This window comes from Mustela nivalis, assembly GCF_964662115.1.
Source record: "Mustela nivalis genome assembly, chromosome: 3".
Classification (NCBI taxonomy): domain Eukaryota; kingdom Metazoa; phylum Chordata; class Mammalia; order Carnivora; family Mustelidae; genus Mustela; species Mustela nivalis.
Genome location: NC_139022.1, coordinates 130,939,708 through 130,965,377, shown reverse-complemented (window position 1 = coordinate 130,965,377; position 25,670 = coordinate 130,939,708). Strand labels below are relative to the sequence as shown.

Genomic DNA, 25,670 nt, shown 5'->3' with positions numbered 1-25,670 from the left:
GGCTTGCATTCCAAGTGTGTTTTGCCAGAATGACAATTTTCTTAGTTTTGCTTTACCCATGACTCCCTTTATCTAAACCAAAAATCGCACACCCTCTGCAATTAGAGATCCACATACCACCAGCCAAGATTCACACTTCATGTTTTGTGTTGTGTATTATGAACACAACAGGGTTTTACATAAAATGTTAGAGTATAATACTGAATATGGTTTTTTCAAACATGACCCAAATTTCCAGTCCCACGTTCTGTTAAGCCCCCTCTTCAGAATCACGTGGTTCGAATTCTGGAAAGACCGCCAGTTGCCTCATCAAAAAGAACAGTCTGGAAGTCCAGCAGCACAAACAGCAGGCCTAGGATACATGAGTCTGTCCTACAAAATGAAGACGTGATCTCAGGGCTTCGTTCAGGGGACAGGACGGGACAGAAAACTAGTATTTACTGAGCACTCATTACATCCCAGGCACCAAGCGCAGTTCTCTTATTTAACGTGCCCAACCCTTTGAAGATGGCGTCATTGTCTCCGTTGTATGAATAAGAAAACCGAGGCTCAGGAAAGTAAAATCATTGGCCATGTTCTCAGGGCTGGAAAGTGACAAGAGCTGAGCTTTTCTGTCTGTTCCTGTACTCCACACTCATTTCATTTCACCACAACAGCCTCTCTCTTTCTTTTCTTCCTTTGATCTGTACTAAATAAATGGAAAATGCCGGTCTCAACACTTGGTTGCTGAAATAAGCCTCATTTCTTCTAATGGCTTCCTTTTTACATTCTTTTTTAATACATTGACTTTCAAATTAACAGTGGAGCTATTCGTAAATGAAATGGGAACCCTGGCTATTACTTTGCTTCTTTCCAGAAAGCAAGGGCTCTTTAAGCCTGATCAAGTTTAATGCTTGCTGTAAATCCAGGAAAGAAATGAATGAGCGCAATTTACAAGGCCCAACCCAGAGCCTGGCCACAGGAGGGACAGGGACGAGGGAGCCACATTGCGTCACCGTATCATCCATTATTGAACAGGGAGCCGACAATTAGCAAAGCAATCTAGATTAACCATGTTAACATCTCTGGGAAAGGGATTCATGTTCTCTGGCTTTCTGGAAGCTCTTCCAAGCTCCAGCTGTCTCTGGGTTCTTAGGCTTTGCGTCACGAAGGGAATTGATTTGATCAATTTACATTGCTGTTGCCTAATTAGTAAGCATGGCCACACTTGCCCATCGGTTTCACAGAGATTAAACTTGGGATCCTGACTGCAGACTAATTTTCGTGGCTGAAAGTCACTCTACCTTTCATCCTCAATCCATGCCAAGTCCCCCAGAGTTAATCATAACAGGACTAGAGCCCAGAGCCAGACGCAGGCTTTCAAAGTCCAGAGAGCTGGACCTAGGGGTCCTGCATGACAAGGCAGATTGTTTTGTGAGAGCTGCTCTGGTTCCAGGCACCAGGTGTCACCCTTCACAAAGCATGCTTACCCTCCCCCTGCCATTTGAGGTGCCCCTCTCTCAAGAAAGAAAGAAGGTACAACTTTTCATTTCAGACCTGAAGAAAGGAACCCTCACAGGAATGACTACTCAAGGTCACAGTCTCCCAACTCAGATTAGTCATCATTTTTTTTTTTAAAAGTTACTTTCGGGGGTGCCTGGGTGGCTCAGTTGGTTAAACGTTTGCCTTGGCTCAGGTCATGATCCCAGGGTCCTGGGATTGAGCCCCACAGTGGGCTTCCTTCCCAGCAGGGAATCTGCTTCTCTCTCTCTCTCTGCCCCAGTCCACCACTTGTTCTCTCTCTCTCTCTCTCAAATAAAATCTTTTTTTAAAAAAAGTTCTTTTTATTGAGGTTAGTTTTGTCCTTATTGCAAAAAGTTATAATGTTCATTGTAGAAAATTTAAAAGACATAAAAAAACAAAAAGAAGACAATAAAAAGCCACCCTTCCAACATAATCATTGAAATATTTAATACGTATTTTTCAGCCACTTTTCTGTGGGCATAATACATACTGTTTTGTAAGCTGCTTTGTCTTCCAATATACTATGAACATTTTTTCAGTGATATTCACTAATTTAATCTTTACTGGTTGAGTTGTATAGTTCATGAAACCAGTCACTTATGTTGGCTATTTGGGGTTATTTCTAATTTTCAGTTACGATAAATAATGTGACAATAAAATCCTTATATCTAAACAATAATCACTGAATTTATTGTGTCTCAGGCATTGTATAAGTGTTTTGTGTGTATATCTATCTAGACGGATAAATAACATTGCCTCCGTTTTACAGATGAGGAAACTGAGGTCCAGAGAGCATAAGGAACTTGCCCATAGTGACATAGACAATGACTCCAGAGGCTGCACCCTCAATCATTAAGATCAATTTCTAGAATTATAATTTCAGGGTAACTAAATACATAAAATTGTAAAGTCTCGGCATCATATCCCCCAACTGCCCTCCAGCAGGAACATCCCAATTAATACTCCCACCGTCAGAATCGAAACACCTATCCACTCGCCTTGTCACCAACACAGGGCAATATTAACTTTCACTGTTCATTAGAGACATGCAGCCCAGACTCCCTGTAGCTGATCTGCACTCTTCCGAGCATGCGTGCAACCCAGTTCCTGACGGAGACATCGATTTTCTTTAAATCAAGGGTTCTTATCCCCCCCCCCCTTTTTTTTGGTTCATGGAACCCTTTGAGAATCGGACAGAATTTAGAAGCAGTTACACAGAAAACGCCCACGTGCCCACCAAATAACCACTTATTTGACAGGGAGTCACAGACACCTTTATGAACCGCTGTGCTTACTAGTGGACTAGTGGACTGATACTAGATCCCCAGGTCGACTCTCTCCTGAGGTCATGCTGTCCTCTAGCAAAGCAGCGAGAGCTCCGAGCAGAAGGGTGGGCCAGCCCCGGCTGGCCTCCACCAGGCACTTCAGTGGCCTCCAAAGAACAAGCGAGGGACCGGCTGCCAAATGGGCTTCTTCTTCACAGGCTGCTGTTTGTCATGATCTCCCCCCACATCTGCTCCTTTATGGTTTGGAGAGCCTCGTCCCAGATCAGTCAAACCTCCACCAACCCTACTCACTGGCTCCCGTCACAAGCAGTGGATGAGGACAAGAGGGGAGGGGACATGAAGGCCAGGGCCTCGCCCGTCCATCTGCTGGAAATACCACTTTGCCAGGCCAGCTTTTCCGGGAGCGTTCCTTGGCCAGAACACCTGCTTCTGGAAGCAATGGACCCTTTTTTATAATGATCCATTGAGGTTCAGTGACATCTTCAGAATTGGGAGGGAACATCCTGTCGCAGCCTGGAGGGAAGGAGGTGTACGGAATTAGCACCCTTAAGTGAATTGCCCTTTTGGGTGACCCCATGGAAGATTTAGCTCCATCTGGATGGACAGGTTGGGTACCAAACCATGGTGAAATGCACACAGAGAATGCAGGCAGCCTCTCAACCTAGAACCTGAACTGCCCTGGCTTTGCCGCCCAGCCACGGCCAGCTTTGGGGTCTCACTTTGCACAAGACTGCCACATCTTTGTCAGAAAGATGGCAGAGATGTGATGGGAAAAGGGGCTGTTCTGCGTTTTACGGCTTCATTCCATCTTTTGAGCTCTACTTATTTTTCCCCAAACCTATGAAAATGTTGCCCTAGTCTCTTGCTTTTGCTCTTGGCATTGCCCCTCTGCAGAGGATGGAAGAATCTGTGGTTGAAATATCCCTTCTCCCCCTACCTTTGTGGGCCCCTGGGGCTGACTTACTTTTTAAGAAGCCAGGAGATGGCAGAAGGATGACTTTTCAATTCTAAATAATTACAGCTCCTCCTGGATTTGGCAGGGAAGGTGAGTCATCTGAAAACTAGTCTATTCACACCCAAACATGGCTCTTCTGTCTCCCCCTGCACGCCCCACTCCCCTACAAATCTGCTCCACTTTTTAAAATGTTCTTTTAGTCTTCGGCTCCTTGGTGGCCTGCCTCACAAAGTCAAAACAGCAGATGAGAGAAGAACAAACACTCTTGGGTTGCAAAAAAAAAAAAAAAAAAAAAAAAAAACTCTACTCTCTCAGAGCTCTGGGACTGGGAGCAAATGACTTCTCTTCCAACCCTCAATTTCAACACCTGTCAAATGGGGAACAGCAGCTGTACCTGCTCCCTCGAGCTGTTCAGACCCTGAATGAAATAATGCACATCAGGGATTAGATACGGAGCTTGCAACCTCTAAGGTCTCACCAGGTGGAAACTGCTGTTGTCACTGTTGTGGTTAAATTCGGAGCAGCACCCTCTTCTTTCTTTTTTTTGGAACTATCATAGAGATTGAGTCCGTTTGTCTTGTGAGCGTCAGCATGCCTTCTCCACCTTCCTCGTGATCAGGACGCTGTGCAGGGAGTTGGGCCTCCTCTCAAGGACCAAGAACACCCTTTACACTACAGGCTCTCTAAAACACACTTACTTCATTGCCTTTGCAACCTCAGTGCACCCCTCTCACAAAGGGGATGCAACTCCTTGCCCTTACAGTTTCTGGCTCCTCAAAACGTGTGAGGAGGGAATTGTTCTTTGCAGAAAAGCTCTCTGAAAGTAGCAAAGTCAAATAACACCTTCTTCCCGAACCATTGCCCACACACTTCTCTCCATGCCTACACATAACCAGCACCTCCTGGTTTCCTTCCAAGCGCCCTCACACCGAACGTTCCAGGGAAATAACGAGTCTCCAGTCTGTGGGAATCAGCCTTGAGGTAGCAGAGAGATCACTTGCTCTGTGTCAGGCCTGGAACTGAATCCCGTCTCCATCACTCTGTAATCTTGAGCAATTTCCTAAATCACTCAAACCCATAGTTTTTCGTCCCTAAAATGGGCACCTTGTGGCTTAGGGGGACTGAATAAAATCATCGTTGAAAACTCCCTGCTTCCCCAGTCAATGTTAATCTCCTGGATTAAATTCTCAGCCACTTCCAGGCACCGAGGAAGTGCTCAGGAAAGACTTGCTATGAAGTGGAGAAAAGCAGGGGCAACGATCTGCAAATTTACATCGAACGGAACGGAGCATTTATTTACATGGGAAGAGATGGAGAAAACTGTATTTTCTGAAAAATCTAGATTTTCTGTGAAGAAAAGAACTGTCTTTGGGAAATACCTTAATTGGTGCTAAGTGTGGAAAATTAAACCCATCTCCCTCAATCACCATCCCCAACTGTCCCCTCCCCCACTGCCCTCCACAAAGCCAATGTCAAAACAACTAGAAGAGAGAAGAGAAATGTTCACCTTAAGAACAAAAGGAAAGAAAAGAAAAAGCAAAGATTCTGGAACTCTTGGAGCGGTCTGGGAGGAGAAGAGCTGAGACAGGAGAGGCAGGGACAGGAGCAGGGAGCCCGGCTTTAAAGAGTGGTTCAAATGCTTGGCCCAGGTGATTTTCCTCTGGTGGGATCATGTTTTGAGGGGAAATTAGCAGAACACACTGTCAAGAGAAATGGAGCCCAAGAAGCAGGAGAGACAGGAATGAAGTTAGCCCCCCCAGAGACTTTGAGGGATGATTCTGAGGACTTGACAAGATTAAGGAAAAGGGACACTCACGATAATCCCAATGCACTTTCAAGGGGCAGGAACGCTCCCAGGTGACATCTAGGCTACACATATATAAACAGCACAAGCCGTAAATATTGAACCCATTGGTCCCGTCTTCATGGAAATTCCCAGAAAACATTCCCATGTGGCCTCAGTAAACCCAGCCAGCTCTCTGTCCTTCAGGCACTTCTACCTGGAAAGTTTCCTAGCAGCAAGGAGCCTTCGAGTTCTGAAAAGGAGCTGAAATTTCAGGGTCATTCTGTGGCGTGCCTCTGAACCAAGATTGAGAAGCAAGATAAAGTCCCCTTTTGCAAAAATCCGGAGAGTGAATGCATTCAGCAACAAAGGTTAATCGTGTTATTATACAGTATAATTCATGAGGCCAGCAATGTGCCTAGCTCTCAAGATGCACCAAGGCAGGAGAGGGCTCTGGCGAAAAGACAGGACCACCTAGAGACAGTGGAGTAGCACAGTCACGCTCTCTGTGGTTGAGGAGCAGGGAAGAGCGGGTCCCAGACCAGACCATGCAAGTGGAAAAGAGACAGACACAGGGTTGTCCGTGGGTCCCAGGCCCAACCTGAGCCTGTAGACCAGTTTGGAAATAGGGAACGGTTTTGATTACCACCAGCCAAAGGACAGAACAGAAGGATGAGTCAGAGAGAGGAAGGCAGAGAATTCGGCAGACAGCTGCTGAGGGAAGGGATGAAAGGCCTCGAACGGAGTCTAATGGCCTAAGTGGCCCAATCTTGCCATTTCACCATCTGATTCCCCAAGGCTAGTCATTGTCCCTGTTCTCTCACGGAGCCTTTCATCCAAACACCCCGATCCTCTCCGCCACGCGGCCGGCTCACGTGTGCCTTGGAAGGAAGGAGCAAGTGTGTGCGGCCTGTTTGTTCTGGGCTCAGAGACACTCTAGCTGCAGGTGCATGTCTGTACATTCTCCCCTCGTTTTCATTCCACCTCTGAAACCAAGCGAATACAAAGCTTAGACTCTGAGAAGGAGGGGGCCTGGGAGCCCCGTGGCTTCATGATGTGAAGCAATGGGAGCCCGGAGAGGAAATGATCTGCCAGCTACTCACCCTGTACTTTGGCCCTTTTCTTCTTCCTCTCTGTGCTCAGAATTTCTCTCCTTTCCCCTCCCTCTCGGCCTCCCTCCCCTTTCCACTTCTCTCTTGCTGTCTCTCTTTCATGACAAAAGCAATGTTGGTTCATTGCACAAATAATTCTAAATACAAAGTGAAAGTCTTCCCATAAACCCATCCTTCAGAAATAACCACTGAGATCGCTTCTCGGCCTTTTGGCTAAGATCAAGTGTAGAAATAACCACTGAGAACAATTTGGTGTATATTCACCCAGATTGCCTTTTCTGTGGGCGTGCTAATGCAGAGTCCTCACACACACACACACACACACACACACACACACACTCACACAGAGTTTCTCTGTAAAAATCAGATCATGGAAGGCATTGTTTCCTGAAATTGGCTTCTTTCTGGCTAATTCTGTCATGGATAGCACTCCTTGTAGACTTGGCTCACCATTTTAATAATCTGTGATTTTTCATCGTGTGATGATACACGGCTCATTTCACAACCCCTATTGTTAGAAATTAAGGTAATTTCCTATTTGGAGGGACCATTACAGCAGTTCCTTGTACTTTTATCTCTCCTCTCTTTTAAGAGTTCTTCTCTAAGCTAAATTTCTGGACATGGAGTACTTAGATCAAAAGCTATGCTCATTTTAGTTTTTTTTAGATAATGCCAATTTTCCACCCAAAATCTACACTCCCACCCAGAATATACAAAAATATCTGTTTTCCCACACCTTTACCAAATTGACCATAAGCAATATTTTAATATATCCTAAACTAATAGACTTGAAATATTTTGCTTCTGTTTAATTTACATTATTTATTTTGTAAAGGAATTTTACTATTTTTTCACAAATTTACTTGCTGTCTGTTGTACTAATTTTTGTTATTTGCATACCCATAGTGATTTGCTTTGTTTTCTATGGAGTTATTTTTTCTGAGATTAATTTGAAAGAGAGCTTTGTGTTTTGGAAATATTACTCCTTTAACTACTGCTCCAATTACAAATAATTCTCTCAATTCTTCCTTTAACTTTGTTTTCAAAGTTTGTAACCTTTTTTTTTTTTAAAGATTTTATTTATTTATTTGACAGAGAGAGATCACAAGTAGGCAGAGAGGCAGGCAGAGAGAGAGAGGAGGAAGCAGGCTCCCTGCTGAGCAGAGAGCCCAATGCAGGACTTGATCCCAGAACCCTGAGATCATGACCTGAGCCGAAGGCAGAGGCTTAACTCACTGAGCCACCCAGGCGCCCTCAAAGTTTGTAACCTTATTGAAATGTCTAAGTAAACTCATCAATGTTCTTCTTTACATGCTTTTGTCATGTAAAGTTCTTTACAACTTTTGTCATGCTTAAAAAGTTCTTTCCTATTTCAAAATTATAAAAATATTCACTTATACCTTTTAATATTTTAATAATTCTTACGCTTAAAATCTTGGATGCTTCTTCGTTTATTTTAATTAAGAAATAAAGTCGGGGGGCACCTGGGTGGCTCAGGGGGTTGAGCCTCTGCCTTCAGCTCAGGTCATGATCTCGGGGTCCTGGGATTGAGCCCCACAGTCAAGCTCTCTGCTCGTCAGGGAGCCTGCTTCCCCCTCTCTCTCTGCCTGTCTCTCTGCCTACTTGTGCTCTCTCAATCTGTCAAATAAATAAATAAAATCTTTTTTTTTAAATAAATAAATAAAGTCGGGATCCAGTTTTAATTGTTCCTAACTAGCCAGCCGGGTGTCCCAAAACTGTCTAGAGAATCATCCCTTCTTTCCCATAAACACTGAAATGGCATATAAAATTCTCATAGATATTTGGCTCTCTTTCTAAACTATATAATTTCATTGATTTATCTACCTTTTCTTTCACTTCCTGCTCTGGTAATTTTTTTAAAGATTTTATTTGAGAGAGAGAGAGCATGAGCAGAGGGAGGGGCAGAGGGAAAGCTAGAAGCTGACGCCCCACTGAGCAGAGAGCTGGATGGATTCGGATTCGATCCCAGGACCCTGGGATCATGACCTCAGCCAAAGCCAGACACTGAACTGACTGAGCCACACAGGCACCTCTGGTATTTTTTACTTCCTGTGATTTTATGATACGTTTTAATATCTGTGGGAGTAGGTTTACCCATCTTCCCAATATCACCATTCTTTATTTATTTCAATTGACCTGGCTATTTTTTTCATGGTTATTCTTCCACATTCCATATTCTTCTATATCTGGATCATTTAGTACTCTCCCCTCCTCAAAAAAAACAAAACAAATAAACAAACAAACAAACAAACAAAACCACCTCTTGGTGCTTTTGTTTTGTTTTGTTTTTTTTGTTTTGTTTTTATTTATTTGACAGAGACAGACACAGCAAAAGAGGGAACACAAGCAGGGTGAGTGGGAGAGGGAGAAGCAGGCTTCCCACAGCGCAGGGACCCCCAATGCAGGGCTCAATCTCAGGACCCTAGGATCATGACCTGAGCTGAAGGCAGATGCTTAACAACTGAGCCACCCAGGTGCCCCTCATCTTGGCATTTTAATGAGATTGTCTAGAATTTACAGATGAACTTGGAGAGAACTAAAGTTCTCTTAAATAGAGACTTCCTGTACTAAAGCAAGCTATGGCTCTCCATTTATTCATGTCTCCTTTTATGCCCTTTTATAAAGTTTTACAGCTTCTTTCACACAGGTCCCACTGATACGCAGTTTCTAAAAGAGTTCTTCAGGGAAACTGCTATTTCCAGTGAGGTCATGGAAGCATGGAACCTGTTCAGTGTTCATGATGGTATCAGAACCATCTTTCAGTGCTGTGGAAACCAGTCCGTCCCCTCTGTTCTCCACTCTGGGCCTACACCAGGAAGTAGCTTCCTTCCTGGGAGATGAAATGTGCCAGTCCGTTAATCAGTGGGTGATTGATGGCACTGACTGCATACCCAGTGCTGTGCTAAAAGTGTAGGACAAAGACCCCTCTTCAAAAAGCTTTGACGCTGCCTAAGGAGATAAGGGGCTCATCCTTTAAGATTGGCATCCCATATTAATCTATGTGCTGCAGACTCTGTTCTGGCGGGAAATAAAGAGGAGGCCTGCAGCAGTTGGGTAAGTTTCCAGGAAGGAGGTGGGAACTGAACTGGGTGTTGGCATGTGGTTACCACTTAAAGAAAGAAAGAAAAGAAAGAAAGGATGGCATAAACAAAGGAATCACTCAACAATCATTTACTCAGCACCTCCTTCAAATCGAAAGCTGTCCTAGGCCCAGGAAGAGGAGGTTGTAGGCTCAACAAATGTTTTTACACATTCACTATAAGGCAAGTACAGTGTTAGGTGCCAGAGGAACCAAGACAAGTAAGACAGACCCTGGCCTTGAGGATCTTGTAAATAAGGGAAAGAGACCCTCAGCTAAAGTCCAGCAATTGTTATGATAGGAATCTGCAGTGACTAGCAAAGACTGTTAATCTTGTGATGGCACACCTCCTGGGTACCCATGGATGGGACTCAGTGGGTCCTGTGAACCCCTCAAATTAGATCATGCTAAGTTATCTGCATAACCAGCATTAGCAGGTTAAGAACCACTGGAGTAGAGTGACATAAAACTCTTGGTTCCTAGATCCTGGCCATCTTAATGGCCAGATACAATAGATTTAAAGTCACCATGACAAATAACAAGCAAACAGTTCTAGCCGTCCCCCATCCCAGAGGTGTTCTAAGAGTTCAGAGGCAATGCCCAGCTTTGGACCAGACAGATTTGGGTCAGAATCCCAGCTTTGCCATTTAATGGCTGTGTGACCTTGGAGTGAGTTCCGTTCCCTTGGAGATTCAATTTCCACATCTGTCACAGAGAATGGAGAATTAGAGAACCTCCTCTCCTCCTGTCTGTTGTGAGGGTGAAATTCGGTAAGATACGTGGGTCACCGGGATCTTAGCAGGACTTCATGGATGGCTTATTCCCTCCTCTTGCTTCTGCACATCTGAGGAAGCCATGGAGTGTGGGCTGTGGTCATGTGTAGAAGGAATCTGAGCCAGGTGTGAAAAGGATGGAGAGCAGGAGGGGAGAGCGAAAGGCATCTCAGACCAGTGGACAGCATGAATAAAGGGAAAGGAGCCAGAAAAGTCATCTCGTGTTGTGAAGATTCAGTACACTGCAGCCAAGTTGAGAAGGTCCTTAATTCCAGTCTCAGCAGTTTGAACTTTATCCTATAAACTATAGGAGCCGCTGGAGGGTTTGGGGCAAGAGTGTCGACCTCGTGGCGAGGTGGCTCTCAGCCCAGCCGCTGCTCAGGCAAAAATCCCAAGATACCCAGGAAAACAGTTTTAAAAATAAAATTGTAACATGAGCTAAAGCAGTGCTTTTCACTTCAAGACTTGGTTAAAAAACCGATCCTGAAAAGAAAAGAAAAAAAAAAAAACAATCCTGATTCACTGGATCACTGAGGTTCTGCATTTCTAACATGCACCTAGATGACATGGGGGCTATTTATCCATGAACCTCACTTTGAGTAGCCAGGGGCTAAGATATTTCCATTGCATTATTCATATTACTAATATCATTCCTATAACACATGTTGGCCGAGCGCCTATCACGTGTCAGGCATTGTGCTAGGCCCTCGGGAAAGAGAAAAATCAGACATGAACTCTCTTTTCTAGAAGCTCACAGTCTAATCAGAAGAGATGAGGCATAGCCCTCAGCAGCTGTAATTCAAAGTAGAAAGTGATAAATGCCGCATTTCTGGGTTCAGATAAAGTGCCTTGACAATAGCTAAGAGAGAGATTGTTCCCAGTTGAGGGAGGAATTGTCTGGTGCTTAAGGAAATGAATAGAAGCTTCTTTTTCTCATTCTTAAGTAATGAGTGAGAACCCTGATTTCGGAGTTGGATTTTCAGAGTGGATTTTAATCCTTACTAGACATGTGACTTTGTTCATCTCTTAAACCTCAGTTGCTTCATCTGTAAAATGAGAAACAGTAACAGCAAAGCTGGGGAAGGATTGTATGAGCACATGTGTGTAAACATAGTCTCTAATAACTGGTTCCTAGGTCATTGTAAATAGTGGCTTGGGTCACTATTCCTGTTCACCTCGTTTGCTTGAAAACTTAGCATGGGTCTGTTGGCCCCAAAGATATTGTATTTGTTGGAGAACTTTATGACCTCATTCCAGAGTTAAGTGGCAAATGAAAATGGAAAACCTCAAAGGGAATTTTCAAATCCAAGGAAACCTCCTTTATAAAACTGGTGCTGAAAGAATTAGCAACTATTTCAAATTTGTGAGTTTTTATTGTGCCAAACTGTTTTAGCTGGGGAGACTTGGCTTGGCTGTAGGTGTAGCTAAATGCTCCTAAGGAGAGTCATGTTGAAAAGGAGCTCCACTCAATTTACAAGCTAATCAGAATGGTTTTATCACCCACTGGCTCCCCTGAGGTCATCAGTTTGTCAGATGCTGGCAAATAAGTCAAATTTATAATCCTAGAGTCTCAGAATGTCAGTGCCTAGGGGGATGTTACAAGCCACCCAGTCTCTGGAAGACCAGTACATGTTGCATTAGGTCCCAATCCGTTGGGGCATCTCCAAGGCCACCTGTTGGTCATTCCTCCAGCCGAAGTTTAATAAAGGCCTATAGATGTAGGAATACATAAGAATAAAAAATGCTCCCCTTTTCTACCATACAGGAAGGGGATAAGGACAGGGTGCCCACGGCCACCCCAGGAACTAACAGAGGAGGCTCCTGGGCTTAACAACAAAAAATCTCATTTCACACCTCTTTCTTCCTGTTACCTATGGGAGACCTTGGACAAGTACCACCTCCACTTGTACCTCCAGTTCTTTTCTGTAAAGTAGGGATAATCCCACTTTGCTCATAGGTTGTTGTGAGAATTAAATGAAATACAGTCTAGGAAAGTTGGCTGACATAAAACAAGGACCCAGTAAACACAGTATCTTTTGGTTTACTTATTTACTTATTGGATTTTTTCCCAATTACAAAAGTAATTCATGTTTGTGGAGAAAATTTTGGAAAACATTGAAAAGCACACAGAGGGAAAATTCACCCATGAGTCTACCACCCAAGGATAAACACTGTTGACATCTCCACATCCACATGCACATTTTGTCTCTCCGTGTACTATATTGGTGGTGACTGAAGGCGGCCTGCGTTCAAATTCTAACTCCATCACCCATTGGCTCTGTGACATGCAGGGACTTACCTTCTGTTCCCCTGAGTGCAAGGGTCATGGCCTCCCGGGGACACATGCAGGTTGGCCAAAGTCACCTAAAAGTGCTGTAGACTACCGAGTCGAATGGCGCCCCTAGTGCTGCTCCCGGCACAGCCAGGCTGGGCTGGCAGGGAACCCTGGAGGTTGAAAGAAAGCAAACAAAGGTTAAGCATTTACCCAGTGACTGGCACAGAGTAAGAGCTTGTCAAATGGTAGCTACTATTCCACAAACGCAACCCGTGCTTTTGAAGACTGGAGGCTCACAGAGGGTTGAGACCTTGTGTTCACTGCTCTGATTGGCTGAGTGGCATTTTAAGGGCTGACCCACTGGGACCACATCCAGCCAAAAAATACTTCTCCCTGAGCTGATCCTGCTCAGCCTTGGCTTTTGAGCCTTACATTTCCCAATCCCTCTAAATCGCCCTTGCCCTCAGGCAGGCAAAACCCAAGTGGCCTGGGAAGGCAGGCTCGGGGCACCTTTTGCTGGGCTCTCCATACCCCCTCCACCTCCAGGTCCCCCTCCTACACTTCCCACCCACTAGAAGTGTTCCAACGACTAGTTGTCCCACTGGATCTGCTTAAAAGGCCTCAGTAGGAGGCCACCAGGAGGCATCCGAGTAGAGCCACAGCGTTTCCCAGGGCTGCCTCTAAACTGCTGCTCAAATTCACTCTGGATGTGAGGCGGTGTACAGGATAGCTCGAAATAACAGAGATGGCACAAGAAACTGAATCACATACTCGGTCCATCAGTCCATCATTGAGCAAATATTTACTCAGCAGCGACCACGTGCCCCAGGCTGGGTTCTCCCGTGAGAAAAATCTTTCCTATTCACTTTTCCTTCAATCCCTTGAGCTCCTCAAAGTGGAAGTTGTCTTCGTTTAGCAAGTAGTTAATACCCCGCAATCCCAGCTAATCTAACTTTTGGGGAAAAAAAAGAGGGCCTCAGGCCCACCACTGTCTGAACAATCCAGAGATACTAATATCATATTTTTTTTAATCTTATTTTTCTCTACTATGACATTCTATTTATAACAAGTGGTGCTGATTTAAAAATAGTGCCAGAAAGCTTCCTAAAAATTTTTTAGTTTAGACACCAAAAGTGAGCTGATCTAAAGAAAAGCATGAAGTTACCGGTGCTGAGGGAGCCCCAGACTTGAGACGGGGTCTTTCCCCAATAAAACAAGTGAACAATTTCAGCATGTTTGAGAACGGGGTGCCCCCTCCTTGGGCCTGTGTGGGCCAGAGCAGGAGGGTGGGAGTCCCCACACCCGCTTCGCACAGAGATCCTGTGCTTATTGCCACATCCCTCATCTTCGCAGCAGTAATGCTGCCTTAACAGCAGCATGGGCAGTAGTAACAGTGGCTGCGTTTGAAGCCGTCAGAATAGCTGTGTTTATTGGGTGCTTTTGACATGTCTGGCACTTAGCAAGCCTAACTTCATCTCCTCCCCACAGAAAAGAACTTTCACTGTATCCATTCTTCAGGAACCTGAGCCTCACTGAGCACAAGTAGCTTCTCCAAGGTCACACAGCTGGGAAGCCAGCATTTGCACTTGAACCCAGATCTTCCTACCTATGACATCTAAGCAGGTCCTTAACCACTGACCTACACTACTGGGTTTGAGTGATCCCGTATCCTGTCTTCAATCCATGTTTGTTGAATCAAATGATACTTGAACATGTTCTGGCAGTCGTTCTGCTAGTCACCAGCTGAGGGACCTCCAAGACCCTTACCTCACTGAGCTCCAGTTAAGGAAGGTGTCCCAGCCCTGTCAAGCCAGGATTCTAAGATACAGGGCAAGGAGCCTCACAGCATTTCATGAGCAAGAGAAGTGGAGCCAGCCTCAAGGACGAGCACCGTGAGCTGGTGGCCGTGTCAAAAAGGCTGATGCAGCCCTGACCTAAAGTGGAGAGAGCTGGCTTCCGGGAACCCGCATTTCCTGTTGATTTTTGCTTCCCTCTCCTCTTGGCTTTTTGGCCCCCCCAGAGGTCTGTTTGGGTGCCCAGGAGAAAAGATCCCTGTCACTGATCCTCTTTCACACCAAAAAGGCTCAGCACCTTCCCTAATTAACTACGGCTTCTTGACCACATCCGGACCAGCCACTGTAGCAAACAAGACCCCTCAGCCCAGGAGATTCTGTGCAGCTGGGGGGAGGGATGGAGAGAAGGGGCAGAAACATGCCTGGAATCCGAGAGGCCGCTGGTCCAGGCCTTGACACACACTGCCCCTCTGTGGTGGGTCTAGAGAAGAGGGTGCATCCCAGCCAGGATGGGCAGGGCTTCTATCTCTGGCTTCCTGGAAACTGAAGATTAAAGCTAGGGAGAACCCGGATCAGATCGGTCAACTGAAGGAGGGAAAGTGGGGCCCAGAAAGGGAATGATACATCAAGTTACCAAACATAGGACCCACCTGGAGATTTCCTGTAATTAGACTTCTAGCCCAATCAGTGATTGACAAGAATAAGAATTATTTGGTGGGGGTGCTTGGGTGGAGCAGTCAGTTAAGCATCTGACTCTTGGTTTCACGACTCAGGTCATGATCTCAGGGTCATGAGATTGAGCCCGAAGTCCAGGTTTGCTCTCAGACTCCACCAGATTCTCTCTCCCTCTCCCTCTGCCCTTCCTGCTCATGCTCTCTTTCTCTTTCTCTCTCTCTAAAATAAATAAATCAATCTTTTTTAAAAAAGAATTATTTTGTTAATTAGCCTTAATCCAAAGTTGATTGGATGGCAGGCTCCTGGTACCCTGAGTGCTAATAAGCGCCTTATATGTTTTATCTTCTATATTCTCAAAATAACCCAGAGGCATGGTACCATCATTATTAGCCCCATTTTACTGCTGAGAAAACTAAGGCTTAGGGACACTGTGAAACCTGCCCAAGGTCACTTGGCTGCTGGTGAAAGAGCTTGGATTCTATCCTAACGAGTCCAATTCTAGTAAGGAAAGAGACTCCCTATCAGAAGTCACCAAGGGTTTGCTCAGGGTGGGCATGCAATACATGTATCACCACATTTAAAAAAAAAAATCTAAACGGTTAAAAATAAAACTGTGAATTCTGGTCCTCTATCTGAATGGAGAAGAATTTTCAATTTATATTATATAGAATTTTTTTTGTAATGTAATTTTTTTAAATCAGTACATGTCACTTTTTATTTTAAGTAAGTGAGGTGGTTACTGTATTTTTTTTTAAGATTTTATTTTAAGTAATCTCTACACCCAAGGTGGGGCTCAAACTTACAACTCTGAGATCAACAATCAAAATGCTCTACCTACTGAGCCGGCCAGGGGTTCCAAGTGAGTTTTGTTTTTTTTTTTTAATAGACTATTTTTTAAAGCAGTTTTATAGTCACACCCAAATTGACAGGAAGGTACTGAGATTTCCCAATCGCCCAGTGCCCCCACACATGCACAGCCTCTGCCATCATCACCAGTCCATACCAGTGTGGTACATTTGTTACAGTGGATGAACTCTGCTGACCCCTCATTGTCTCCCAAAGTCCGTAGCTTAGATTAGGGCTATCGGTGTTCTGCGTGCTGTGGACTTGGACGAATGTATCCACCATCATAACATCATGCAGAATAGTTTCACTGCCCTAAAAATCCTCTGCGCTCCCTCTACTCAACCCTCCATCTGTTATTTTTGTAATAAGAATATACAAATCTGGAGAGGGAAAGAAAAGAAATGAAGAGGTAGTTCTTGCCAAGAAGGAATTTCAAGTCTGAGTGGTGAGCGGGGACTCAGCCAGCCCTGGGATGGCTTTACAACTTGAACAGGCAAACAGTAAAATAACAGAATAAGATGTGATTGTAATACCTTCTGAGGAATACAGAAGAAATAAGTCAGTATGAGCTGGGACGGGTTCATCAGAGCAGAGTTCCTGGAGAAGGCTCCTGACTGGGCCAGGATATAAAGTATTTTTGGAAAATGGCCACTATTTATGATTTATTATCCCTGTGTCAAGTACTTTACGTGGGTATTTTTATGTGTTCAAAATAACCCTATGGAACAGATACTGTCCCCAATTTATGGATGCGAAAATGGAGTCTGAGAGGGCCAATTGACTTTTCTAAAATCAAACAGCCAGTACACACAAAAAAAAGGAATTCAAAACTAGGTTTGAGTGATCCCGTATCTTGTCTTCAAGCCACAGGATCGCATTGCCTGCATCGGCAGAAGAGTGACAAAGGCAGGCAAAGAATGGAAGGCAGAGAATGACCTTCTTCTCAGAGGAACAAGTAGCTCGGGGAGCCCAAAATCACAATGTGGCTATAAATAAATGCTATGAAAAAAGTCAGCATCCTCCCTTTACTTTTGGCTGAATATTTCTCAGAGCTACAGTACTTGAAGAATACTTTGTAAGAAAATAAAGGCAAATATCCAGCCATCTTTGTCCTTGATAAGGGGCTTTGAATATGGTAGTGATGAAGAAGAACCAGAAAGAAATGCCACATGGGTGTAGGGGGACAGAGTATCATTTATGCTGCTATCGTGATGCCATGTCTGTTCCGTTGCAATGAACTTTTAACACACCTGCCTCCCCACTTGTCAGTGGGCTGCCCGGGGACAGAGGCCACACCCCAAGTCATCTCTGTATCCCCATAGCTTGGCCTCATCCCTGGCACTTGACGGGAACTCGGTATTTGTGGAATGAATGAATGAGCAAAAGAATGAGTGTATAAAAATGTAAATAGCTACTACTATTATATGTTGGTGTCCCAATCCATAAAATGGGACTGATGATAGTACTTTCATCAGACGATTATTGTGATAATTAAATGGGCTGATGGTATAAAGGGTTTAGCACAAGACTTGTACAGAGCACACCTACAATATAAACAGTGGTTCTGAAAAATATTAGCCGCTAGTATTATTGTTGTTTGTGTATCCTTTAAAAGAGCCAGTCCCTAAGGAGCATCCCCATTAAGCACTTCGATTCTACAATCATCTTCAGTGGGGTTGGCAAGCACAGCTATGAGTTTGTTTTCAGGGAGTTCTCCTACTCTTGGTCTCCTCACTTTTGCATGACTGTCTGTGCATCCCCAGTCCTGGACCCTAAGTGTCCTCATTAGGGTGGTGTGCCCGCCTGTATACACACTCATCAGCATTTACCCTCCAAGGTAATGCACAAGGTTTCCTAGCTCTTCCGCCTTCTCTCCACTTGTCCCAAAATTTATTCTCCAGGTTTGCATTTGTCAAGGCCAGTACCTAAGCCCTTCAGACTCAGAAGAAGTCTCAGTAACAGAAACAAGAACATCCCCATGGACAGAGACAACCTATCCGGTCATGGGGACTAGGTGTTCACATGCCAAATGTGCATTTCAGCCGATGCCTTCCATACAGCATCTTAATCCAAAGGAGTATCTGGGATCATGGGATGAAAACCTGATGGTGCCGGCCTTGTCACAAATCAGACCATGAAGTGTCGCCCTCATCTGCCTCCTTTAAACCAAACCAAGAATCTAGCTCACTCCCACATTTCCCCCTCAGTTGGGAAAAGAATCATCATAACAGGTTGTGTGGCAGGCTCAGTCTGTACTGCACATGCTTCTTGGAGTTGTGAGTTTGAGCCCCACACTGGGTGTAGAGATTACTTAAATAAACTTGAAAAAAAAAAAAAAAGAATCAGTACATCCAGGTATGGATAACCCTCTTTCTTTCTTTTTTTTTTTTTTTTTTTTAAGAGTTTATTTAGAGCAGGCAGGGTAGAGAGAGAAGAGGAGACTCTCAAGCACAGGACTCTGTGCTGAGCCTGGGGCCCAACATGGGGCTTGATCTCAGGATCGTGAGATCTCAACCTGAGCTGAAATCAACAGTCAGACGCTTAACCCACTGAGCCACCCAGACAACCCTGGAGAGCCCTCGTTCTAAGTTTAAACCCTTGCCTGGCTTAGCCCTGCACCAGGAACCCAGGAACATGGCTTGTAATAACAAAAAAAGGAAGGAAGGAAGGAAGGAAGGAAGGGGGGAGGGAGGGAGGAAGAAGGAAAGTCCTGTAAAGTATAATTGCATTTATCAAAACACTTAAAGATAGATGTATAACAGAAAAAAAGATCTGAAGGTATATGCACCCAAATTTGATTTCTTTGCAGTGCAGGGTTGTGTGTTTTTTCTTTTTTCTTTTTTTTATATTTTTTTCATTTTTCCACAAAGGGTATTGTAAATAGCATTTTAAAAACATATTTTGTATTCAAACAGAATTTAGTTTAAATACCAGCTATACTACAAACATACTGAGTGTCCTGGGGCAAGTCATTTACCCTCTCCAATCCTAGTTGCCTTGCATTTAAAATGGAAATTGCTTTTAATTAAATATTGCCATAAAATATTTTTGGTTCTGAAATTCAAGGGGTGAGTTAATCATGTTTCTCCATCATAGCACCTCATTATAAGCCCTCTCTCTTATTTTATTGATTTATTTCCTTTTATTTCCATTTCCCTCTGCCTTCACCCTTAGGCAACTATTTTGTGTTTGACGTTATTTGAAGTGTTTTTGTAAAATGTGTGTGGTTGTTTGGTGTGTTACTTAAATAGTATTATGTTGTAAATCTTCATTCTGTTTCCTATTTGTTCATAAAGAATGATATTTTTTAAGATCTTTCCCTAGTGCTATATGGACATGCTGTCCAGGGCTCTAAGTGGGACACAGTCACTGTACTAGGCATCTATACTACTCTACTTTTCCATAATTCCCAATGAGGGACACCTAAGTTCTGTCCAACTCTCTGTCACCATAAGCAACAGTGCTCTGAGTATACTTGTGAATATCACCTTATGGACCTGTGTGAAAGTTTTTTGAGATCTATGGCCTGGACCAGAACTGCTGGGTCAAGAGGTCTGTATATAGGGGCGCCTGGGTAGCTCAGGTCATGATCTCAGGGTCCTGGAATGGAGCCCCACATTGGGCTCTCCGCTCAGCAGGGAGCCTGCTTCCCCCTCTCTCTGCCTGCCTCTCTGCCTACTTGTGATCTCTCTCTGTCAAATAAATGGATAAAATCTTTTTTAAAAAGTAGTAGTAGAAGAAGAAGAAGAAGTCTGTATATATAATTAATGACATCAGGTAGGGCCAGAGTCTTGAGTAGGGCCTCACAGCCTATGCCCGCACTAGCCATGCAGAAGGCTCCCCCTGTCCCCACAACCCTGCCTACACTTAGCACTCTCCAGCTTCCTGATTTTGCCGGCTGAACAGATATGTTGTATCTCTTTGTGGTTTTCATTTTAATTTATTTGAACCCCTAATATTTTGAGCATCTTGACCTATGTTCATTAGCCCTGAGGTTTCCTGTTTTGTAAATTGCCTGTTCATTTTCTTTGCCCACGTTTCTACTGGGAATGCTCTTTTTCTTGTTGATTTGCAGGAGTATCTTTTATATTCTAAATATTGATCCCTTGACTGTCTTAAAAATTGGAAATATCCTCTCCCGTCTTTGCTCGTAGTATATCTTTTTGCGGTGTTGAGTCATTTTTCTTTCACTGCTAGATCAAAAAGATCGTTCCTAGATCAGAGAAGAACGTTGTCTTCTTCTGCCTTTAAAGTTTTACCTTTCACATTTAGGTCTTTAATACCTCTCATATCTACTATGGAAATAAATCGGCATCTGCATCCAGGCCTTTCTGTAGAATAAAATAATATAGCTAAGCCCCTAGCACAATGCTTCCCAACTAAGAACTAAGCCAATGCCGGTGATGATGATTATCGCTGGCGTCGAAAGTGGTAAACGCTGTCCTGGCAAGTCCAGAGAAATGGAAACCTAGGGGCTGGTTAGCTAGCCAGGAAAGGTTTTAGAGGAGAAGCGAAAGTTATGGAGATTGACCCTAAAAAGGAATGTCGCATTCGCTCCCTTAGAGATGGAAAGGCGAGCGCTTGGGGCGGAGAAGGTGGCCTGGGCAGAGACGAGGCAGCGGGAATGCCGCGGCGTTCAGGCGGAGTGCACGGAGAGGAGGGCCTGACTACTCACGAACTGCTGTCTGTCTTTCTGCCCCTGTGCCCACCCCACCCCTCCCCGCTGCAGGCTCCCTGTTCTCCACCCTGAAGCCCCCCGACGCCGTGTTCAAAGTGGTGTTCTGGCTGGGCTACTTCAACAGCTGCCTCAACCCCATCATCTACCCGTGCTCCAGCAAGGAGTTCAAGCGCGCCTTCGTGCGCATCCTCGGGTGCCAGTGCCGCGGTCGCCGCCGCCGCCGCCGCCGCCGTCGCCTGGGCGGCTGCGCCTACACCTACCGGCCTTGGACGCGCGGCGGCTCTCTGGAACGCTCGCAGTCGCGCAAGGACTCGCTGGACGACAGCGGCAGCTGCCTGAGCGGCAGCCAGCGGACCCTGCCCTCGGCCTCGCCGAGTCCCGGCTACCTGGGCCGCGGCGCGCCGCCGTCCGTCGAGCTGAGCGCCTTCCCGGAGTGGAAGGCGCCCGGCGCGCTCCTGAGCCTGCCCGCGCCCGAGCCCCCCGGCCGCCGCGGCCGCCACGACTCTGGCCCCCTCTTCACCTTCAAGCTCCTGTCCGAACCCGAGAGCCCCGGGGACGACGGCGGCGCCAGCAACGGTGGCTGCGAGGCCGCGACCGACGTGGCCAACGGGCAGCCGGGCTTCAAAACCAACATGCCCCTGGCGCCCGGGCAGTTTTAGGGCCCCGGGGGGAGGAAACATCGTGGGGGGAGGGCGGGCGGAGGGGGGGAGGGGGCGTCGGCGCCCGGAGACGCGGGCCCGAGGGGGAAACGGGGGGAGGGGGGCGGGGAGAGGGGCAGCTGCTTTTCTGGCAGGGGCATGGGTGCCAGGTACAGCGCGGAGAGCTGGGCCGAGCATGCTGAGAGCCTGGAGGACCCGACGCCGGCCGGGATTTCCGTCTCTCTCTCTCTGTACATATCCAAACGAGTCCCTCTGTACACGTATTTAATCGTGGGTACACGTGCGTGTGTCTGTGCGGTGTCCGTGTGGTCTGCATGTGTGCGTGTGTGGGGCCGCCCGCGCGGGGGCAGAGCGAGTGTGCGCCCGGGAGGCAGCGGGGGCGGTGTTTGTCTCGTGACTTAGTACCTCTCAAGACCCTCCTTGTACTTTACTGAATGATGGCACTTGGGCGGGGTTGGAAACACATCGGACATTAAAGGTCATTTCTCCTGTGCGCCTTTGAGCGGTTTGTGAACAGGGCGGTGGGTAGGATCTGGAGTCTCCTCTTCCTTCCCCTTCAGGTTTGTCTGCGTCGGTCCCACCGAACCTATGGGCGATAGTTGTGCTGGGGCCCCTTGGCCCCACTTCTACCCTTGCCATTACGGCCCTCCAGGGCTAAACAGATCTGACCCTGTGGCTGGACGTCAGCGGGTGGATTTGTCCCATAAATCCTCCTTGCCTGCTTTGGACCCTCACTGGTATCTAATCCTCCTGCTGTGGGCAACACTGTGGGCAATGCCTGGCTTGGTCCTAGGGACCCCAATCCTAGCTGGAGCTCTGTAGCCGGGAGGGTAAGGTGGGCCTGGCACTTGAGAGGGAATGGGACTCAGGCAGAGAGCTGGCTTGGTTCCTTTCACCTCCTCCCTGCATCCCTAGGCCAAACACTCCATTGTTCACCCGGGTCCAGGGAGCCCGATAAAGAAATGCAGACTGAAGAATTTTCTGGATAAGATATGGATCCCGGTGATCAAGCAACATATATGAGCACAAGAACCCTCATAAGCTCTGCTAACTAGGGAGACTGTCTGGGGAAGAAGCACTGAGGAAAGTCACGCAGAGAGGTGGAGCACACCTAGGAGAAAGTAACCTCCATTCTAGCCTCAGGTCTTCTGCTGATTTACTGCTTTACCTAGAGAAAGTCACATTCCCTTTCTGCATCTTGGTTTCCCATCTGTGGTAATGATGGAATTGATTCCAGGGTCTTCTCTGCCTCTGAAAGCCTCCAGTTTGCTAAAAGAATAATAATAATAATAATAATAATAATAATAATAATAATAATAACAGTACTAATAATAAATATAAATATACAGGCTAGGAAACAAAACAGAGCATTTTTCTTCCCAGAAATTCAAAAAAAGCATGACAGGAACATACCCACCTCAATCCCTTTCTCTTCCCACTTTGCTTTTTTTGTTTGTTTGTTTGTTTGTTTGTTTCTTTTTTCCTGAGCTTCCTACTTTCTCAAATGGCAGGAGACTTTTCTAATAATGTTAGTGCATCAGACATTTATTCTATGACATTTATTCTGTGACTGAATAGAAAATGCTTAGTGAAAAGGAGCAGTAGTTCAGGTAACTGAAAAGTGTAGGGGTATCAGGTATGGATGCATCCAGGAGCTTAAACAAGATGGTCAGCTTGCTCAGAAGGTTCTGTCTCTTTCATTTAACTTTCATCTTAGCTCTGCTTATCTTTCTTCATTTCCTTCTTGCAGATAACTTTTTCACACCATTCTTACAACTTGAAACTCCCCCAAAAGGAGAAATATCTCCCACCACTTCTGACAAAATATATATAAAAAAAAAAGAAGTAAAAAGTCCTGAAAAGCTAGATGTTCTGTGTCAGAGATCCCTTTGAGACTGATGAAAGCTTTACATTCTTCTGCCAGAAAAAAAAAAAAAAAACGTACTATATATATAATATTTTTATACAATTTCAAATGACTCCTCCCTGTTTAAAATCCCATGAACCAAGCATGATATCCAGATCCACAGGTTATTCGAGCTAAACTGGATTTTCAGAATTATCTCGGCCAATCACTTCATCTTTACAGGTAGGGAAACCACGGTAAATAACTTGACTAAGTGACACTGAACTAGGACTAGGACTCCACTCTGTTGCCTCCCTGTCCAGTACCTTTTATACTCCCTTGTGCTGCCATGTTGGGGTTGAGTACATCCTCTAATAGAGAGAAGTTGTCTTCTTGGCTCAATACAGATAAGAGTCCTAGGAAAAGAAAAGCCTGAATCTGGGCGCCTGGGTGGCTCAGTGGGTTAAGCCGCTGCCTTCTGCTCAGGTCATGATCTCAGGGTCCTGGAATCGAGGCCCGCATCGGGCTCTCTGCTCAGCAGGGAGCCTGCTTCCTCCTCTCTCTCTGCCTGCCTGCCTCTCTGCCTGCTTGTGATCTCTCTCTGTCAAATAAATAAATAAAAAATCTTTAAAAAAAAAAAAAAGAAAAAGAAAAGCCTGAGTCTAATTTCCAGAGAAGCAGCAGCAGTTTGGAGCAGTCCTCTGAAAACATTGTGTTAATAACCCAGATCTTTCAAACAGTCCTTACATAGACTCCTGACATAATTGTGGCCCAGAGTGAAGAAGGAAAGGACAACAGAGCCTCAACCCCTTGACTGCTCTCCTCCCCAGCTCCTCCTTCTGGCCTGCCCTAAGCACCCAAGGATTCCACAGAATGAGATTTGAAAAGCACTGGTCTAGTGCAAGCAAGTGGGACCTGGAGTCGGTTGGACCTGGGTTCAATTCTTGGCTCTGTCTCACCTTGAGCAACTCACCCCTGCCTCTCCTGGCCTGTTTTCCCATCTGTCAAAAGGACATGATCATCACAGACTATCAGGAAACCCGAAGGATTCAATGAAATAATTGTGGTATAAACACCAAACTGCAGCTCGCTGGGCAGGATCAACCTGTAATTTGGACCAGAGATATCTGAAGCCACAGACACCAAAGGCATTTCCTGAGCTGCTCAGTTCTGATGACCTCAGACAGCACTGGTGTTTGGAGGCCACTCAGGCAGCACAGGAAGGCAGCGGCAGCCTCCTGCCTTTTTCCAGAAGGAGGGTTGGCCCAGCAGAGGCTCACGTCCTCATACGATGCTTGGTTCCAGATCAGACCCATGTCAGAGTCTGCATCACGCTACAACTTCAGGTTACTTCACTGTGGCCAGGCTGAGAGAGGGCATGGAATTCAAGAGCCCTCGGGGGAAAATGGCCTCTCTACTCTGACCTCCCCACCGGCAGCAAGGCAGCCCTACTGAATCTTCTCCAGCCACCCAAACACTCCTGGGTCATTGTCTTTCCTGGGACAGGCACAGGAATACATCTGCCAACCAAAGTAAAGAGGCAAGTGGCTTGGCAAGGTGGGGTAATAGTTGATCCTGCAGATTTGGGTTCAAAGCCCACTTCTGCCATTTAATAGCTCTGTGACCTTGAGCAGCTCATGTTACCGGTCTAAACCTCAGTTTTTTTTTTTTTTTTTAAACTATAAAGTAGAGATAATAATAGTACCTACCTCAGAGGGACACTGGGCAGATCAAATGGGTTCATGAGTATAAATCAACCTTTGTCCATCACTTGGAAGGAAGTATCTGATGAGCAATAGCTATTAGCAGAGGCATTAACTATTCAGTCTTTACTTTAATACGTGAAGTTTAGAAAATCTGAATAAATGGACAAAGAAAATAAATTCTCTGTCATTCACTAGAGTCCAGGGTTTTAGGACTCAGTGTCTACCTTGAAGAAGAAAGACAAGCTTATGACAGAGTAAAAGAATTTTGTGTCCTACAGCATGAAGAAACACATTACTCAAAGAGGGGATCAGCCCAAATTTGGAGGGAAAAAGGAAATTGGATAAAAGTTATAGAACATTCCAGGGTGACAAAACCAGAATGGGTGCATGAGGGAAGTCTGGATGTCTTAAGACTTGTGCATCCTATGATGGGGGACAAGGGCAGGGGGACAGGGAGGGGGGCTGTGGGGCGCAGAGTTGCTCTGGGCACACACCTGGGTTCAAGGCTCAGCTCTACCTGATCCAAGTGCCTTGGCCTCCCTGTGGCCAACTGCCTTGCATGTAAATTGAGAATATAATTAGCACATGCCCCACAAGTTTGGGATACAACAAAACATGAAAGAGCTTGGCCCAGAGTAGGCACTATTTTTATTACTTGTGGGTGATGTTATATATCCCTC

General features: G+C 45.5%; 1 protein-coding gene and 1 long non-coding RNA gene across 2 annotated transcripts in view; one reads left to right on the top strand and one right to left on the bottom strand.

Moving 5' to 3' along the window:
• ADRA1B (adrenoceptor alpha 1B) overlaps positions 1–21,931 on the top strand; it is a 49,662-nt gene extending 27,731 nt beyond the window's left edge. The window contains exon 2 of the mRNA XM_082724168.1: positions 20,831–21,931. Within this exon, the coding sequence (XP_082580294.1) occupies positions 20,831–21,438 (608 nt within the window). The 3' untranslated portion in view covers positions 21,439–21,931. The remainder of the gene's footprint in view (positions 1–20,830) is intronic.
• On the bottom strand, positions 21,614–25,149 carry LOC309861357. The gene is made up of 2 exons (XR_014309895.1): positions 24,994–25,149; positions 21,614–22,707 (listed from the first exon to the last, which is right to left on the bottom strand). It is a non-coding gene; the product is annotated as an uncharacterized lncRNA (long non-coding RNA).
• Between the last annotated feature and the right edge of the window lie 521 nt (positions 25,150–25,670).